The 20,543-nt window shown below is 39.0% G+C and overlaps 1 protein-coding gene across 19 annotated transcripts in view; it reads right to left on the reverse strand.

The window, feature by feature from the left end:
• Window positions 1–20,543, reverse strand: part of srcin1a (SRC kinase signaling inhibitor 1a) — a 170,860-nt gene that overhangs the window by 62,688 nt on the left and 87,629 nt on the right. For 8 of the 19 annotated variants that reach the window (XM_083567224.1, XM_083567225.1, XM_083567223.1 and 5 more), the window contains exons 2-3: window positions 14,544–14,573; window positions 10,187–10,503 (exon numbers count right to left, since the gene is read on the reverse strand). In XM_083567224.1, coding sequence (XP_083423350.1) covers window positions 10,187–10,503; window positions 14,544–14,573 — 347 coding nt within the window. Of the gene's footprint in view, window positions 1–10,186; window positions 10,504–10,761; window positions 10,827–14,543; window positions 14,574–20,543 lie in introns of those variants that run through there. The other 11 variants (XM_083567228.1, XM_083567220.1, XM_083567227.1 and 8 more) reach the window with 2 other exon arrangements.

Below are 20,543 nucleotides of genomic sequence, written 5' to 3' on the forward strand. Positions count from 1 at the left end.
GTTTACATTGATATCAGATTCAAGGTCTGGTTTCATTTTGGTCAGAAATAGAACCAAATTAGCCAAATTTATCAGCTAGCAATATGTTTTATGTTAACTTTAGCTAGCTAGCAAGGTTAGTGCTTAAAACGACACCTGGACTGGAATCCCCGTCCTTCCAATCAGAAACCCAGAATCTAATTCACTGAGCGAATTTTATTAAAAACGATTAGCATGAGGAAACATGCTAATCTTACTGTATATAGTGCATTATTTGATATGCTGTTTAGCATGCTAGCCGTTCTAACCTCATGTGCAGCAATCCAATTATGGTCATCATGGTATGAGTATGAATAAAGGTCTATTCTTTTTTAAATATTTTTAATAACCTAGTTATTTCTTGTACTTTCAGTTTGTTAGTAATATAAACCATCACACAACTCCAACACCGATCCCTTTCTGCAGTTTATGAGCGAGCAAAGTGTTCCCATTTGGCATAACGGCATTTAAAAAGTTCAAACACACACCCACTGAGGCCGATTTCATGTCTGCGTCAACAAGTACGGCGTGTGAAATGCAAATGAGTCTCCTGAAGCTTTCTTCTCACAGACTGCAAAGCAAATGCTCACTGACTCCAATACAAAACAGCACACAGCCTCAGACACTTAACCCTCTGGCGGGTCATCAATGAAAAGGATTTTATTTTCTCTAAAAGTAGGAACCAAGGTCAGATGTAACTCAATCATCCTTGGCTTGTTGCATTGTGTCCTGCGCCTGTTCGGCTTGCTTATCAGGTATCAGAGCACATGGAGACTGAGAAAGCCAGTCCTATCTGGCCTCTTTCAATGCAGCTTTTACTGCGGGAAATGACTTAATGCACGCATCAAACTTCTCCTGGGCTCCAACATGCAAGCGTAAAAAACGAGGGTATTTGTTTAACTCGAACCATACACTATTAACCAGCGACACATGAAGCAGTACATGCACTAAGGTTAAAAATAAATAAATAATTAAATACAGTAAATAAGGCCATGTCCACAGTGATATGTTTTCGTTTTTAAAAGCATATATTTCTCTCAGTAGGGGTCGAGTACACTGCAGTGATGCCATTGTCAGGACCTGAACAACACGCAACAACAATGGCAGAAGGTTTGGTAGGGAAATTAGTCTACGATTGTCCTTATGATAAACGTAGCATGGAAAAAAACAGGAAACGGAGTTGAATCTGGCATCTTCGCTAGAAGAAAGATAAATTAGCCCCCTGTGCTGATGGCAAGTTTACTGTTAACCGTGAGGCATAGAAGACTAGAGGACCTTAAGTCTGCAATTTATAATTTAAACCATTCAACTTCCTATTTGTCATTTTGCAATTTTATGAGTCACACTGTATACACAACGGTTTATTTACCCAGTTAACACATACACCAATCAGGCATAACATTATAATAACCTGCCTAATATTGTGTTGGCCCCCTTTTTGCTGCCAAAACAGTCCTGACCCTTCGAGCATTAACAGCATTCACTTCTTCAGCAGTCTGAGCTACAGGAGCTCGTCTGTTAAATCGGACCACACGGACCAGCCTTTGCTGCCCACGTGTATCAATAAGCCTCGGCCGTCCATGACCCTGTCGCCGGTTCACTACTGTTCCTTCCTTAGACTTCAGACTTTTGACAGATACTGACCACTGCAACCCCGAAAAACAGCCCACAAGCGCTGCAGTTTTGGAGATGCTCTGACCCAGTCGTCTAGACGTCACAATCTGGTCCTTGTCAAACTCGCTCAAATCCTTACGCTCGCCCATTTTTTCAGCTTCTAACACATCAACTGTGATGAAACAATGTGCTGCTTAATACATCCCACCCACTAACAGATGCCATGAAGAAGAGATAATCAGTGTAATTCACTTGTTATGTAATGTACACAATGGTATAATGTCAATGCTATGCCTGATCTGTGTAGATCGCATGTTAAATCTAATCTTTCCAACCACCAAAAGTAACTAATGAAGCATTATTCCACTGTTGCCCAAAGTCCTTTTCAACCCACCCCTGCCCCACAAACAAATATACAGTATACACTGTACATTACGATTATATACAGTAGATTTCATCAATGCTGCTCATGTAGCGACTGCGTATGCATATGCATGCAAGGTCAAACTGATCTGTATTTGCAGCAAAGAGTTCCTTTGCACTTCTTTAGATGGTTAATAGTTTTTTTATTCTAAAGCTGCTCATGGGATTCCCATTCAGATACATTGAATATCATCATCTCATCATTTTATTTCATCTTCTCCCGCTTATCCGTAATTCGGGTCGCGGGGACATTGAATATCAAGCAGAGTTTATCGTTCATTATTATAGTTCAATGTACACTTATGGACTCCTATAGGTTTCCTTCCAGGGTAGAACATGGTACATCATTAAAAATGTATGGTCCTCCTACCTAGAAGACACCAACAAAATATCCAGGATGCCTTCGGGAGTCAGAAGAGGCAAATTAAACTCAAACCTACAGCAAGAAACCATTACTTCCCGATAATTATTTTATTTTTAGCGGAGCCCATCCACCTAACACCTTGGTTTTAGGGAGGTTACAGGCATCTGCAGAACCTGGAGGAAACCCACAGGAACTTGACCCAGCAGACAAAATTCCAAAAGGAACCCCAGAGAAAGCAAAGACTATTAATTAGAGAAAAACTAAATTGTGAGAAAGCATGTGGTACTAGCTATTAAGTCCCATTATTCAGTTCCAAATCACCATAAACCTCCTCAAAGGAGTCTTTGAAGAAACTTCCATAAAGGTTCCTTAGAAAATCCGATTGGAATTCAGAATTATTTTCCTCATTTCTATTGTTATGAGTGATTGGATTGGATTTTTTTGGACAGCTCCAGAGTCCAACCATGCAGAGTTCCTCCATCCTGGGTTACTATTTGTGTGAAATATTGTGTGAAATCTTTTGTTCATTCAGGTTTTCCTTCAAGTTCTCAGGTTTCCTTCCACCAACCATAAAAAATATGTAAGTTCGTGACAGGCTAGCTTCCCATCTAAGATGTAATCCTGCCCTCTCACGGCCCTGTCCCGTTCCTGAGATGACCATTGAGGTGTATGGTGTCCCAAATACATACAATTTATTGTATTACAGCAGCTATAACGAGTCGTTCCCTCACCATTCTCTTTTTTTTTTTATCTTTTTTTGCTACACAGAAGAATTTACAATATCGACAACGCTATCTTTGTTGTTACTATGGAAATTATCATGTGTTAAAGCAAATTCATCAGAGGAGGAAAGTAACACATTTTATTTACTGGCGTTACTGTAATTGAGCAGGTATTTTGTTTACTTCTACATTTTAAAGATCTGTAAATCTGTAATTCTACTTTTACTTAAGTATGTTTTGTTTGAAGTGTTGTACTTAAGTACATTTGAAATCGTATCCCTTACTAAGTAAAATAAATAAATAAATAAAAAATAATGCAAAGGGTTAAAAAAAAGAAAGAAAGCTGGAGACGGCAAGAGAGGTGTGCGCTCACTGTCTGAATTCTGCAATTTTGCTCATTATCAAATATAAATGTATATTATATTATATTATAAATTACATTATAAGAATTTTTTTAAACTCACATTAGACTCATGTCAAAGTTTGTAGATTTTTTTAAATTAATTTTATACTTTTTTTGTTATTGAACTTTAATTTGTTAAAAACTAGTTTGACATTCATATCCCCTTGTCCGTTTTGAACTATACTAGTATCCTCCACCTCACCCAAAAGTAGTTCTGTAATACACTTTATGGGCAAAAGTATTGGGACACCTGACTTTCCCAGTTTAGTTGCCAAACTGTTTCCACAAAGTCGGAAGCACACAATTGTATAGGATGTTTTTGGAAGCGCGAGCATGACTGATGAGGCACAAAACCAGTTCTATGAAAATGCGCTTTATACGAGTTGGAGTGGAAGATCTCCTGCTATAGAGCTCTGATCTCAACCTTATTTTACATGATAAATTGGAATGCTGACTGCCCCCCAGACTTCCTCACCTACATCAGTATCTGACTTTACTAATGGCTGAATGAGCAGAAATCTCCATAAGTCTCCATAAATCTAGTGAAACATCTTCCCAGAAGAGTTGAGGTTAATATAACAGCAAATGGGGACTAAATGTGGAATGGGGTGGTCAAAAGTCATATGGATTGGTGTCCACAAACTTTTGTCCATTAGTGAGGAGCACTGACTCCCTGCAACCCAAAGCCTAAGCAAACACAGTAATGCAAGATACCTGTGACACACACTTTTACACAGGAGTTCAACTGCATGTGTGTGTGTGTGTGTGTGTGTGTGTGTGTGTGTGTGTGTGTGTGCGCCGGGTGTGTGTGCGAGAGCTTCCAGCCTGGTGATGTCATTTTCAGCCAACTGCTGGCGTCTCCTGTTGCCTAGTAACCGTGTAACGCACTGTAGGGAAAAATTAGCCATTTGACCTGCAGCTGGATGGAAGAGTTTGGTCAGCACACACACACACACACACACACACACACACAAAAGCAGCTTTCCTTGTGGGCACCAACCGAAGGTCAGATATTCCTACTCTTGTGGGGACATTTGGTCCTAACCAGGATATAGAAACACACACACACACACACACACACACACACACACACACACACACACACAGTTGTTTTGGGCTGAACATTACACACCAGCTGCACCTGATCTAACTAAGTAACATGTGTCAACTTGGTGCAGGAGAGCGCTCTCTCTCTCTCTCTCTCTCTCTCTCTCTCTCTCTCTCTATCTCTCTCTCTCACACACACACACACACACACACACACACACAGACGCACGCGCGCGCGCACTGAATATCCAGTGTACGAAACAGCTGCTAACAGGAGGACAGAACAAGCGCGTGGCACATGACCTGCATGCAAAGCAGTCTCTCTTTCTCTCTCGTATACAAACGCACACACACACACACACACACATTCACAAATGTAGCATGAATCCCCAACCACAATGCACCTGCATCTGGTCTCCACGACGACCACTCTAACAAGAACACCCTCATACACACTCTTACCTGCACCTGTATGTGTGTGTACACACAAACACACACATTACAGCCGCCTGGATGCCTTCAGTCAGCGAGAGCGTCAGTCAAGCTGCCCCCAAAACACACATTCTCTCTCTCTCTCTCTCTCTCTCTCTCTCTCTCTCCCAGCGGCGGCATTTATTTAATTCATTACCACATCGGCAGGCTGCTGCTTGGCTGCTTTAACTCTTCCGCACTAGAGTGTGTGTGTGTGGTGGTGGAGGTGGAGTGAAGAAGAAGGGAGGTGTGTGTGTGTGTGTGTGTGTGAGTGAGAGACGCACTGGGCTAATTAACTCCCCTCTTCCTTCTTTACACACTGCCGCACTCGTCCTCCCATTCCCACGCTTCCCTGCCCTCCCTCTTCTCTTCCCCTCATCCTTTCCATAAAACCATTCCCAGCAGTATTCCAGCAGTATTCCTGCAATTCCTTTACCTGGGTTTTTTGTTGTTGTTGTTGTTGCAACAATACTAATCCAAGCAGCGTTCCTTTTCCTCCACCGTCTCTCTCTTTCTCTATCTACCTTTCCTTCTTTCTTTCTCTCTCTCTCTCTCCACCTGACCTTTGCAATATGATATTACCAGCTTCCAAATAAGGGCAATGTCGCCATGGCAACCGTGGACTCCACCTGTCTCTCACTCAGCCGCTCGCTCAGTGTCACTTGCTCGCACACACACACACACACACACACACACACACACACACACACACACACACACACACACACACACACACTTATTTATTCATCCTGCACTTGTGACAACAGACAGAAAAGATGAACAGCAAACAAACAAGGGTGTAGGACAAAAAAGAAAGAAAAGGAGGAGTGAAATGTGGATGAGGATTTCCTGTATGGACAAAAGTTTTGGAACACCTGACTTTTCAGTCCACATGTGGATCTTCAGCAAACTGTTCCCACAAAGTTGGAGGCACACAATTGTCAATTAAACACCGATTAGAAACAAAAAGCTGTGATATTCAATTTATTTCAATACAATTTGATTTTAATTGAATTATCCCAATTTTAGTGTCATAAATGACTCCACTATTCGAGGTGGCATCTAAAAGTTTCGAGACTATCTCTCTCTTTACAAGAAAGTACTTTATTAATCTATGTTTACACACTATCATCTTCAAAATATTCCCCTCACACAGCAATACAGTGCTCCCAGCGTTCCTGACACTTCTGAAATGTGTCCTGGAAGTCTTCTTTCCGAAACGTGTCAAGCACCTTCATGCTGGATTCTATATAGACAAAAGTTTTGGAACACCTGACTTTTCCATCCACATGTGGTTCTTCAGCAAACTGTTCCCACAAAGTTGGAGGCACACAATTGTATAGGATTTTTCTGGATGTGGTGGAATGAAATTTCTCTTCATTTGAACTAGGAGACCCAAACCTGTTCCAGCATCAAAATGCCCTTCCTGTGCAGATCTATGAAGATCTGCTTTACATGGGTTGGAATGGAACATCTCCTTCTGCAAAATAGTTGACTAGTTGACTATGATGTTTCTACTAAAATGTAATACTGTCAGTTTAACAATGTGTTTGTTTGGGCAAATTAACATTGTTGAGTAAAACGTGAAAACCAATCAAATTTGGAGTATACTGTAGATGCTGACGAGGAGGCGGAGCAACGGAAAAGAACGGGATGGAAAACAGACGAAAGCGCAAAGCACGAATCTTTGTTGATGGAACCAAAATGTAGCTTTTTGAAGTCCTATCTTCAGTCTATCTTGTGCAGATTGTAGTTTTATTGCTTTTAGGGACCGTGAATTTGAAATTCTGAGGCCCGTTTTTAATGTTTTATCATTAAAATATCAACAACTGGGTTTAATACAAACATTTCATTTTTTGTATGAATTTTTTAAGTGAAATTATTTATCACAATATTTGAGGGCAGTTGCATATTGTAAGACCTATTTTTTAAAAACGTTTACTATTAACAAATATTCTTAGTTGTCTTTTAACTGTTTCTGAGGACCTGTGAAGTTGTTTCACAATTTTTTTGCTAGTTAAGATAAGAAAATGCTTGTGATTATTTAAGTTTTCGACTTGTGGAAAAAGTAGTTAAAGTAAATAAAATCAATAAAAAACTGTTCACCTACTGAACAATTCATAATGTAAAAACTTTATTAAGGAAAATATGCAAATAACTAATAACGACAAATCTTGAAAGGTTTGTATTTCCTCAAAGAAATTTGGTCAAAATTCTTTTGTTCATACAAATACTGTACATTGTTAATTGTAGAAATTACTCAACATATTAGCGTGGAACCACATGACGCTGCTCAAATCTCCTACATCAGTACCTGTCTTTACCCACACCCTTGTGGCTACGTGAATCTCACACAAATCACACAAAATCTAGTGTAACCCACTACTTCCCAGAGTAGTGTTATTATAACAGCAAATGAGGACTAAATATGGAATGGGATGTTTAAAAATCATGAAAATTTTATAATCAGGTTGTCCACAAACTTTTGCCCATATTGTGTAACATACACTCTAATAATCCATCATCATATGCATCAAGTCAGGACAAGTTTGAAGTCCAAGTAATGAAAACTCCACGCTGAAACATTTTTAGACTCGAAATTAATTGTAGTGTAGCAACAAAAATGTGTGCTGTCACATTAGGCTTTGTTTAAAGCTCAAACCTCGAAATCCCAGAATGCATTGGAGCCATATGATCTCACCAAGGAGTCTCGGCGTCTTGGCTAGTTAGCGATTGATGAGATGATGAGCAACTTTGAGGAAGCTGAACTTTTTAGAACAAGGTGTACAGACAAGACAGCTCGACTGCTTAAAGGATTAAAGTGCCGCCGCATCGCTCTCTTAAATTAGAGTTTAAGGCAAGAAATAACACCTCGAGCGCCGACTTTATCCACTTACCGAAAGGCAACGCAGGTAATTAACTGTTAGCTGAGTCAAATAGCGTGTCCATGAGCACGTTTAAACAAACAACAACAAAAAGCGTAGCCTAGTTAAAAAAAATTTGTCTTCATTTATACATAACAAGAATCTTCCCTAATAATATAGGAAGCACCACCCCCTTTGTGAGGTCAAAGCAACCAATGAGAACCAGTGTTCTTCTAGATTATAAATCGAATAACTTCCATAGAATTGACGTTGGTATCAGTGGATTATCAGGAGTTTCGGGGTGAGTATTGGACTTAAATGTAAATGCATGGCTCTGACATTAAATATGTATAAATTCCATACATTTACAATCTAATCTATGGTTCGGTTTAATATGGGATTCTAAATGAACACCGATCAGAAACACAAAGCTGTGATATTCAATTTATTTAATAAAAATTAGATTTTAATTTAATTATCACAATTTTTGTGTCATAAATGACTCCCTATTCGAGGTGGTATCAAAAAGTTTCGAGCCTATTTCTCTTTACAAGAAAGTACTTTATTAATCTATGTTTACACACGATCATCTTCAAAATATTCCCCTCGCACAGCAATACAGTGCTCCCAGCGTTCCCGCCACTTGTGGAATGTGTCCTGGAAGCGTTCTTTTTGAAACGTTTTAAGCACCTTCATGCTGGATATCCGCAATGGTGTCAAAAAGCCAATCGGGATCTTCATCTTCTGGAAGAGGGCGAAGTCCGCAGGAGCCAAATCTGGCAAGTAGGGTGGATGCATCAGAAGTCCTGAATTATTATGAAGCCCGGTGCTCCCTGTGACTGTGCAGCCTTGTGCTGCCATCTGTTTTTTTGTTACAAAATCTTTTGATACCACTTTGGAAATGTATCACTTATGAGTAAACCAGTGGTGACAATAGCAAGGAAGCTTCATGAGGAAAAAACTTGAGAGGAACCAGAATCAAAAATGGAAATCGTCCCCATCTGGGGGACGCCCCGAATGTCGATTCATTACAGTTCCATGATTGTTTAAGTTAGCAAATGTGCACTATTCAAATCCATGGTCCTTCGCGGTTCTTCATGGTTTTTGAATGGAACCATCCACAGTATCCTCATGCATGTTTGGACAGTTCATGTGAAACCATCTTTAGCTGCAGCTAGTGTTTTTTTAATTGAACAGAACTACAGGAACGATCTGAATTTATGCCTCATGTGACTTTTGTAGGAAATTCCATTAAAAAGAAAACGTTCAAATGTTTAGTTCTATTTCTCAAAGTTCATCAGTTAAACTGAAATTTGAATACTTTTGTGTGAACATTTTCTTCTATCAACCTTTAATCAGATATTTTCGAAATATTTAATACGTGACTACTTCCTGGTGCAAAAGTTACAAATCGCCAGAGTCAGCATATTTAAATGAAGCGCTACAATCAGTGCATTTTTACATAATAGTTTTTAAATCGAGTTGTAATCAGTAAATTTTTTTCTTAACGAGAATAAATGAGGACACTCTTTTGTGAGTAAGGGTGCAAATATCATCATCATAAGATCGTCCTAGCTTTCAAGTCAAGACAAATTTCAACCACATACAGTACTGTATGTTTGGAGCTTTGTTTTTCTTTTTGTCTTTCTGAGATGTTTTACATCATAGATTTCTCCAGTCTGATTGGTCACATGATGTTCATTCGTTTTCCAAGCATCCTGAGAGCAAGTGCAATTCTCAGGTTTTTTATTAATGAGCTTGTTTAAGTGCATTTACATAATACATTAATCACATGGGGCATAAAAGGAAAATGTTGAAAAAAATCAGAAAAGGAAAAATGAAAATTTTTTTCAATGCATGTTAAATATTAATAATATTTTTTTAAAAATCACATGAAAATAAATAAATAAAATCAGAGAAATTCTTGAAAATAAATGAAACATTTGGAGAAAAAAAATTATGCAAGGATTGAAATGAGATGGAAATCTCTTATTAAAAGGAAAAAAAATGATGTGAAAAATATTGCACGGAATGCAATGACTGAATTATATGTAAAAATGCACAAATCTAAATCACATTCTTTAAAAATCATATAAACATTGTTTAACTGCAAAAATTTTAGGGTTCATTTGAAGAAATTGCACTTGAGCAATAAATAAATCTTTTGTAAATCGTGATTTTTTTTATGAAAAATTAATCATGGAAATTCTAATTGGAAAATTTTATATTGGAAAACATGAATAATTTGGGAAAAGTGTACCTGCTCCCGTGCGCTCCTCTCCGAGCTTCCCCTCATGCTGCCGTGGGATGGAGACGGTGATGGAGGGAGGGAGTGCTGAGGTGGGTACTTGTTCTTCAGGTGATCCATGAAGGCGTCACGTTTGCGCTCCAACTCGGCTTTGTGCAGGTTGCTGAGTGCCTCGAGGCTCTGAGCCGCCATCACCGTGTGCCGATGCTCAGATGTGTGCACGAGACCCACGTTGGAGAAGCGGCGTGCTCCATTTCCTAGGCTCCGGTACTCGCGTGGGTACTCCAGGTCATCTGTGGAGATCATGTGACCACCACTACGCTCCGGGTCTAGATAAGAATGTGATTGGGATTAGTCACACAGGACATCATGTAGACTGACGTAATAAATACACACATATATATATATATAGAGAGAGAGAGAGAGAGAGAGAGAGAGAGAGAGAGAGAAAGAGAGACTAAGAGAAAGATACAAAGAGAGAGAGAAAAAGAGAGAGAGAAAGAGAGAGAAAGAGAGAGAGAGAGAGATAGAGAGAGAGAAAGAAAAAAAGAGAGAGATATGGGATGAGCGGTTAAACAAGTGCATACACATAGCTGCCTCCTGCACAGATATTGATTTTAGGCTTAAATTGGGAAAGTGCAAAAACATTTAAGCATACACGCACACCAAACAGGAGACTGAGGAGGAACTCTCCCTGCAGGACGCTCCATACGGTCTGATCTGTTTGCTAGTTGAAGCATTGCTTATTTGCTCTCTGAACAAACACACACATATGCACACACAGTAAACACAGAGAAGCTGGTTTATCAGGTTCCCCCCACTATCCACGTGTCCAATTACTGACTGTAGTCCCATTTTATTATGCATAATGTCTCACGTCCCTCTCGTCTTTCCATCAAAACTCACTGCACAGTGTGTCCCTATGGGCTACTCTTCATCAGTGTCCTGATTTTGTCTGTGGGAAGTTTTCCAATAACAGTGTCCCGTACTGAGTGACTATTTATTATTATCCTTTTTAAATTCCCCCCATGCCATAAGGCACATTGGGCAGCAAGGGTTTGATGGCTTACTTGCCATTTTCATAACAGTTTCATTACGAGGTCGGGTTGCCAGCCAAAAAGGACCTTCCATGGAGTACTTTTTCCCCGTTCCCACAACTAAGCACCCATGGGGGGTTAAGCTTGGCAACTTGGTATGACCGGGACTCGAACCCACAACCCCCGGGTCAAAAGTCCAATGCCCTAACCAGTAGGCTTCCACCAGCCCCGCTGAGTAACTATAGAGAACAAAATTAAACAAAAGTGTAAGCGAGTAAAAGTCACTTGTTTCAAGTATTACTCAATAAACTCGGAACAGGTGAACACAACCAGGTAACAAACCAATAAAATTGCAGTTGCTGAGACAGGACAATAAAATTCAATTTAATTTTATCCGTATAGTTAAAAAAATTACAAATATGAATATTCATTTTACAAATCAGTCCATATGAGTAAATCCCTTATATTTGCATAACCAAATTATCCACATAAGTAAGCAAACCAGTAGCTAAAGTGGCAAGGAAAAAACTCCTTGTGATGGTATGAGGAAGTAGCTAAGCCTTCAGGAATACACCTAGCTAGCAGGTTTATTTGTTACATTCTTTTTACATTTATGGAATTCGGCAGACAGCTTTAACCAGAGCGATTTACAACTTTATCATTTATACAACTGAGCGCTCATGGGTACAATAGCCACTTTTTAATGTTAACTAAACATACAATTGGCAAGCTAGTTCAATTCAATTCATTTGTATTTTTTGAGCACGTTTAACAATGGATATTGTCTCAAAGAAGCTATAAAGTTGTATAAAAGTAGATCTTTTTAAGTTTAGTGCCCTTAAGTTTGCTTCTTTAAATTTTCTTTTAATTTTAAAGTTTTTCCATAATGAGCTAGCCAATGGAATGAAAGAAGAAGAAACTAGTTGAAATTAATTTCAAAGTGGCAAACAGTAAATACTCTTGAAATTGAGATGCTGATGGGCATTCACTTCAGTTTACCCCGGTATTGACGTAGGAATGTCAAACTTAAAATTTGGCACAAATTTTCAGAATACAAAATGATGGATGCTCTAATAATTTTTGGTGGAATATCAGGACATTAGGATTTAAGGATATAATCCTGAAGATCAAGTCTAAGGATGATATGCGAAAGTATTACTGCACACTGTGCAATTTTAGCCACCATTTGGTCAAAAATCTCAAATAGTTCTAGGCTAAAATCTGAAGTCTTTAGTTGCTGGTTTGGTTACTGACAGTTGATGAAGACGTTGCAATTTTTTTCCCCTCAGATGAATTAAGATTTCAGACTCTTTCCTTCAGTGTAACTTCTCCTACAATGACCGTCAAACCGAGAACCACTAGGAGCGCCAAACCTGATGACGCAATCATCGCGACAACTTAAAACCAGCTCCGGGAAAATGTCTAAACGAATCAGGTGGACATTCAAGCAAGAAGAGAAACTTTTTGGAAAGAATGGAGTGTTTGTAGGACGTTTTACTAAATCAGCAATACAGATTGTTTTTGTTGGCTGCCAGCGACCATCAGAAAAAACGGGTCTGAACGCGTCACGGATCAATAACGTAAATCTTTTTACTTGTGTGCATCAGCTTTTGACTCTCGTACAGTCTGAAATGATGAAACTGAGATCCTACAGTGTGACATGGGAATCATGTTCGTACAGTCTGACAAACAACAATCGCAAAGGACTATACAAATCGTTGTTTGCACCTGGCATTACCTACAGCCTATCATCCTTATTGTTTGACGAGTTTACCCGTCTGATATGAGTGCATGGCCTTAAAAATCATAGTTTCTTTGGTTACTTTTGTTTAGACTGGTCCCAAGATGACGTGAACCAAATGTGGTAAATGGTGGACAAATCTGATGGTCAAAATTTTGCCATTACTAATTGGGTAAGAACATTTCTTACCCAATGAGTGGGCCAAATTTTACAATTAGGTGCTTATGTACCTTCAGTGCCTGGATCCTAATAATAATAGTAGGAATAATAATAATAATAAAAACAGTATAAACTTATTAATAGTTAATAGTTAACTTAGTTACTCATATCTAATCAATTTGTTGAGTGCAAATCAAATACTTATGGTTTATTTGCTAGTTAATTTTGTTTTACATTTTACGAAATTTGGAAGACGTCCGTATCCACAGCTTGCTTTGAAGTCTCTATCAATAAATATCAGCAGCTCAAAAGCTTACACATCTGAGACACTATATGGCAGAAGTTTGTGGACACCTGACCATAAGATTGGTGTGTAATTTCTGAACATCCCATTCCACATTTAGTCCTTATCTGCTGTTATAATTAGCCTTCTGTGAAGATGTTCCACTAGATTTTGTGGAGATTTGTGCTCATTCACCTACAAGGGTGTAGGTAAAGTAAGGTACTGGTGTAGGTTGAGGTGGGGAGGCCTGGGGTGTGTTCCAATTCATCCCAAAGGTGTTTAATAGGGTTGAGGTCAGATCTTTATAGCATCTTCCATTTCAACCTATTTAAACCATATCTTCAAGGAGCTGGCTTTGTGCACAGGGGCATTGTCATGCTGGAACAGATTTGAGTCTCCTACGCATCTAAAGCAACCATATTGTGGTAACAGTTTGGACAATAACCCATATAGTTGGAAACGTCAGGTGTTCCAATACTTTTGGAAATACAACGCATGTTTGATTGACGTAATTCAGAATTGCATCAAGTTCAGGGGAAACATTCTAAAGCTCAGATGCTCTCAGAGTGGAAATTTTGATCTGTTTTGTTTCAGACGGTTTCGAAAATACGGATAATATTCACAGGAGTCTATTTATACACGTGTATATGTCTAGGTTCATGTACATCATTGGTAACCTTTATAAAATGGCTGAATCTCAGTGAAATGTCAAAGTACTGCAAGCCAACATGTTGCAAAAGCACAGAGATGAAAGCGCTAAGCAATAAGCAATAAGGGCAGGAATCTGCTAAAAAAAATGGACCAGTTAGGTTCTAAATTGTTGTACTCATTTTTTTTTTTTTTTCCATCTGTCTCGTTCCCTCCATCTGTCGCCTTCTCCGTCTCACCTCCCCCTTCCAATCAGGCCAGAAACTCATGCTTGCTGCTTCCATGATGCATGTCACCCTGACAGACACCCTGACCAGTGGCCTTTAATCACTCAGCTTAACCTCCAGTCACATACACACTTACACACACATTTACACACACACACATACACACACTTAGCCAGACAGTTAAGCAGAAACAGGACATGTCTGAGTAGACGAAGATTAATGAGACATGTTGACTGGCCAGAGAAAGACTTTGTGATTGGCCGTGTGAAGTTACCTTGCTTGGGAAAGTAGGTCCTGGTGTGAGCTGAAAGAGAAACATCGACCACAGTTACTCATCGATCATACACTCGCGCGCGCGCACACGCACACACACACACACACACACACACACACACACACACACACACACACACACACACATAATTTTAAGCTCTGTTTTGCAAATCTGGATAGAATTAAATCATTAAGTACCCTTCGACTGGGAGACCCAAACCTGTTCCAGCATGACAGTGCTCCTGTGCACAAATCCAGGTCCATGAAGATATGCTTTACAAGGGTTGGAGTGAAAGATCTCCTGCTTTAGAGCTCTCAAACCAATTGAACATTATGAATGTGAAAACTGATACCCCAGGCCTCCTCACCTCACCTACATCAGCACCAAACGTTACTAACACCCATATAGCTGAATGAATCTCAAATAAATCTCCACAAGCACACTATAAAATCTAGTGGGACATCTTCCCAGAAGAGGTAATATATTAGTATTATATATATACACCCCAGAAGAGTAATATAACAGCTAATGAGGACTGAATGTGGAATGGGATGCCCAGAAAGCACATACTAATCTTATGGTCAGGTGTCCACAAACTTTTGCTTATATGGTGCATCTGCAACTGCACTTTAACATTTTCATCTAAATTCTTCTCTATGTTAATTCAGTGTTTGTTAAATATGCGTGTCGGTGCTGTAATAAAAGACGTGTATTTCTTTAATTAAAGGGTTAAACCGAGGAGGAAAACACTTTCCTTTGCTTGCTTCAATACTGAACCTTCGTGTCAGCATTCTGCAAAAATCTGTCCTAAAATCTGCAAATCTCATTAAAAGTGCTGAATTGCCTGTATTACATTCATTATGAGGTTTTTAATCAAAAAGAAAGTGTTTCAGTGGCATAACCACAGGAATATAATAATAATGTTATTGAATTGTTGTATCAAAATCAATGTCACCCAAATCCATTCTATTTTACTTTCTCTTATGCACTGGTGCACATTAAGGAATTAAATGTGGGAAGGGGCAGGGGAGAGGGGGAGGGGGGTAGCTTAGTGGTTAAGCCATTGGACTTTGCCTGGGAAAGTCATGAGTTCAAATCCCAGCAGTCCTCCACCAGTCCTCAACTGCTGGGCCTTTGATCAAGGCCCTTAATGCTCACCTGCTCAGTTGTAAGTCACTCTAGATAGAAGCATCTGACTAATGCTGTGAATGTAATTCGTAAAGTAGCTTTTTCGTGAAAGTATCTGTACTTTATATTTATTACTCTATATTCTTTACTCTATTCTTCACTACATTTCAAAGTCAATATCGTACTTTTCACTTAACTACATTTTGCGAAATCAGTTGTTCCTTTTTATTTATGAGGATAAAAACTGGTCAAACACACAGCGATCCACCAATCAGGGTCGAGCGCACGCTCTGTTTTGAACTACATTTGCAAATACTTTTGTACTGTTACTCAAGTAAAAGTTTAAATGGAGCACTTTTACGTTTACTGGAGTCAAATTTCACTGAGTGCATCTCTACTTTTACTCAAATACAGCTTTCTGTTCTTTTTCCACCACTGCTCTTATGTTGTTCCCATGCTACCATTGTTTTTCTTAGTTTTTTCTTTATAACAATATTAAATATTAAATTAGAACAAGGACATACAACCTGAATGTCTGCATGCTTATTTTCCTGCTAATTTGTCTTTCAAATTGCTTCTATTTATATATGGACTTATGAACTACCAATGAATGACGAATGGGGAAGAACGGGGAAGAAAAGAAATGCAAAGATGAAGTTGAATTAGATAAAGTCGAATGGTCAGAACAACTTAGTAATGATTCGCAGTAATCTGTGCTTTAAAAGCTGATTTTTATTTGTCATGAACACGTGTACACAAGATGGCACATCCTCAGGAATTCAAATCCACATGATGCAATAACTCACAGGGGAGGTAACACAGCACTATATGACATTGTGTTATCAATGGAATAGAACAATCTAAAAATGTGTGTTCAATTGCAGAATTATGTACTATTATAGACCTGAACGGTTTTCCTATAAAGGGTAGTGCTTTAGGAAAAAAAATTGAAAAACCCTCCTAAACTGATTAAACTGATTCTCTAGGTTGTGATCATGACAACAATCTGGAAAACAGCATAAAATATTAGGAGAACCAGAGTGCAGAGGTGCAAAAATGGTGTACGCTGTATATGCATTGCATGTAGTGTATTTATTCTTGTAATACACCCCTCGTTTTAGGGAAGGGAAGGGGAGGGGGCACCCACCAGGATCTTGCATCTTAGGACCCCCTAGCAAATGTACAGTTGCAACCCAGGCCCCATGGTAAGTCCTTGATGAAATAGCAGGCTAGACAAAGAAGCTACATTGACACGCCATCTAGTGGATGCCGCTTGTAAATCTTCCAGATACGGTAAGTAGGGGAGTTTAACGAATTGGATCCAAAACACCTCAATGAAATGCCTACCACAGTATAGAAAAGATTACCTCATGAGAATACCTCATTTTTACTTGGGGTAAGAATTTCAAGCATTTTGAAAAGATTCTTTTATGCGACAAATATTTAAGAGTATCAATTTGAGTGAAAGCAGCGAGATGTTCCAGACTTCGATTTGCCATCATTTCTCTTGATGCTGATTAAATCTAATAAATAAATATGTACATATTTTTTTTCTTTTGCATGGGGAAGTGGTTGCTCAGTGGTTAAGGCTCGGGGTTACTGATCAGAAGGTTGAGGGTTGAACTCTTGAGCAAGGCCCTTAACTCTCTGTGCTCCAGGGATACTGTAAAATTGCCGGGATGTTTGAAAAAAGAATTTCACCGTGCTGTAATGTGCATGTGTATGAGTAGAAAGCACGCACACACACTATATCATCACGTGTCTGAGGAAAAAACTGCATAAAGATTTAATACCAGATTTTACCCATGTCCAGACATCACGTTGCCTAATAATATCAGGAATATATAAAAATATGAGGTGTTACATTTCACTCCTGGACATCCATCGATCCCTAACACTAATGATAAGACGCATAGATTTGTTTCTTATATTCCTGTCTACAGCAAACTCCTGCTCTCCGTGCTGCATGTGATAAATTGCTTGTAATGAATGCATTGGAAGGGTTTTAACCAAAAGGAAATGCTCTATCGATTATACACAGGAAGAAGACAAATGCGATCATAGCTGTTATATACGAAAGATGCAGATGGTGCAAATCATTCACCGCAATCAATGATTTTAAATACGTGGCGATTCAAAGGAAGAACGATTCGAAGGATGAAACTAACAGAACAGCAGCTTATAAATATATAGAATATATGTAGAATAATCCACTTTTGGTGCAGTGACTTCTGCATTCTTGTGGCTTAATGTTTTTATTAAATGCTGATCATCCAGGGGTCGTTGAATCGTTAGTGGGCCACGCACCAAAGTTTTTCTTCCAAACAATTATTGTTCTTCTGCATCCTTTTTTAATTTTAATTTTTTTTTTTATTTCTTAAGGTTGCAGAATTTACTACAAAGATAATGGACCACCGAAAAAAAAACTTTTTGACCAAATTTGGGACGAGTGCTGCCAACACTCTAGGACTACCACTGGGCCCAATTTGGAAGTGCAGTTATAAAAACATCGTCCAAAAATTTAAGGTATCCCTGGAATGCCTGGGTCAAGTTTCAATGCATCCTATGCTGTCGATTTCCATCTCTTAGATTTTCTACTAACTTTTACTAACTTCTACTACTTTTCTTTCAACTGCCACTGCGAATCGTCCATCTCCATATCCCCCTGTCCTCTACATCTGCCTCCTTTAAACCAAACCACCTGCATGTCTTCCCTCACCACGTCCATAAACCTTCTCCTTGGCCTTCCTCTTTTCCTTCTTCCTGGTCGCTCCATCCTCAGCATTCTTCTAATAAATTTCTTATAAACCTGTTTATTGTTACGGATATAGACCAGGCGTCAGAAACCAGGAGTAAACCACAATGTCTTTATTGAATCGTAACATGCAAAGACAAACTTATCTTGAGCGGTTCATCCGAAGCGTAGCCAGGAGCATGGAAGTACGATGAACACGAGTGTTAGGCAGTCCTGGTAATCTATTTTAGCAACGAGTAGATTCGACAGTGAGTAAAGGGGGAATCAGGACCCTATAAAGTTAAAAGGTAAATGGGGAACAGGTGAAGGTGATTAGAGCATGGAGAGGCTGAGTGAGAGTGTGAGCCTTGGAGGGAGGCATGGCTGGTGGTTTTCCTGACATTTATAATCCTGTGCATCATCGTCACAAAGTCGCAGCACCTTCATGTAGCTCCGCCTCCTGTCCTTTCGTCAATGAAAGTGTCTCGAAACCATACAACATAGCAGGTCTCACCACAGTCTTATACACTTCCCCTTTTACTCTTGCATATACCCTTCTATCAACCATACTTGCACTCTTTTCTTCACTTCTCCAACATTTGAATTTCACTCCTCCTGCTACAAATATGACTGTACTGCAGGCCTCATTTTTTGCCAAAAAAGAGCTTGAATCGATTCCAAATTCTTTTTGTTGAAAATGAACTTTTGTTGTTTTTTTAGACTAAAAGGGGCATCAATCAGCTTTGAATTTTTGTTTTTGCTTTATTCAAAGATTATTGACTTTCATGTTATTTGTCCATTGAACACTAGTGGTTCTTTGTGACACGATACTGTCATTTTATTTGTTAATTGGAGATTCCTTTTTGAAAGATTGCTTTACTACTTTGTCTTTTTTTTTCCAGACTTGTTTGATCTTTGTTTCATTCTGGCGTGTTGAAGAGGTTGTTGTGTTGATGGTTAATGCAGTGTTAAGGTGTAAAATTTGATTTGCATTTTTGGAAATAAAACCTCACTAACATGCTGTATTTTGGTGTTGAGAACTTGTGCATCTTTGAACCTACGTTCAATACGAGTCAAAGACAAAGACTGTTCAAATCAAATACTCTAAGATTAACTAGTCATTTTGGAATTACTAATAGAGTGGGTTTTGCAGTTCTACACTTTTACTCAAGTACGATTTCCAGGTAGTCTTTACACCTCTAATCATGGTCAGATCATGGTCTGGGAACTGCAATGTCAAGGTCTGGATGTGAGATACGAGAAACACCTAAAGAATCAAAACATTGCTCTAACTTGCTCCATCAGCAAACTTCTCCCAGAGACCTACATCACATGTTCATCCCTTCTCCTCTTCAGCACTGTTTTTTTTTTCTGTTCTTATTTCCTTACTTACTCACATGAGAATTGGTGTAGTGGTAAGACATTAACAGGAGGTGACTAGCTCGCAATAAGTTTTGCATTACACACTCACTACATTGCATTAAAGGTGATTGTGTTTGCAGCTCATTTATTTTATTGTGCTCGTAACGAAGGGCTTACAGATATGACTTCAGAGCTCGGTGAAACATTTTAAATCTCCCAAATGAGCAGATATACTACAGGGTTCATTTGCTGGATCTATACTCATTCTCTACTATAATCCGGTAAACCAACCAATTGTGGATAAACAGTCCCTGACCTGACCCTGTGTGTCAACAATGTATTGGCACTTATTTGTTTTGTCAGTCATTGGAAAGGACGGACATAAGAACCATTTACAACTGACAAAAAGAATTGGTTGATTTTTTGAGTACTTTATTAATCCCAAAGGGAAATTGTAATTTTCACATATCCCAGCTTTTCAGGAAGCTGGGCTCAGAGCGCATTGTCAGCCATGGTATGGCACCCCTGAAGCAGATAGGGTTAAGTGCCTGGCTCAAGGGCAGTGCTGAGGGCTTAAATCCTTGACATTTTGAGTAGTAAATCAGAGCCTTAACCACTGAACCACCACTGCCATAAAAAAATAGCAGTGATGGAATAGGACACATGCTTATTTGAGGACGGGTTTTTAGTGCTCTTTATAGTACTTCCCTTTTAATCTTGTGCAGGTACAAACCTGTGATATTGAAATTTCTTCTCTAGTTTCCAGCCTTATGGGG

Source organism: Silurus aristotelis, assembly GCF_946808225.1.
Source record: "Silurus aristotelis genome assembly, chromosome: 17".
Classification (NCBI taxonomy): Eukaryota; Metazoa; Chordata; class Actinopteri; order Siluriformes; family Siluridae; genus Silurus; species Silurus aristotelis.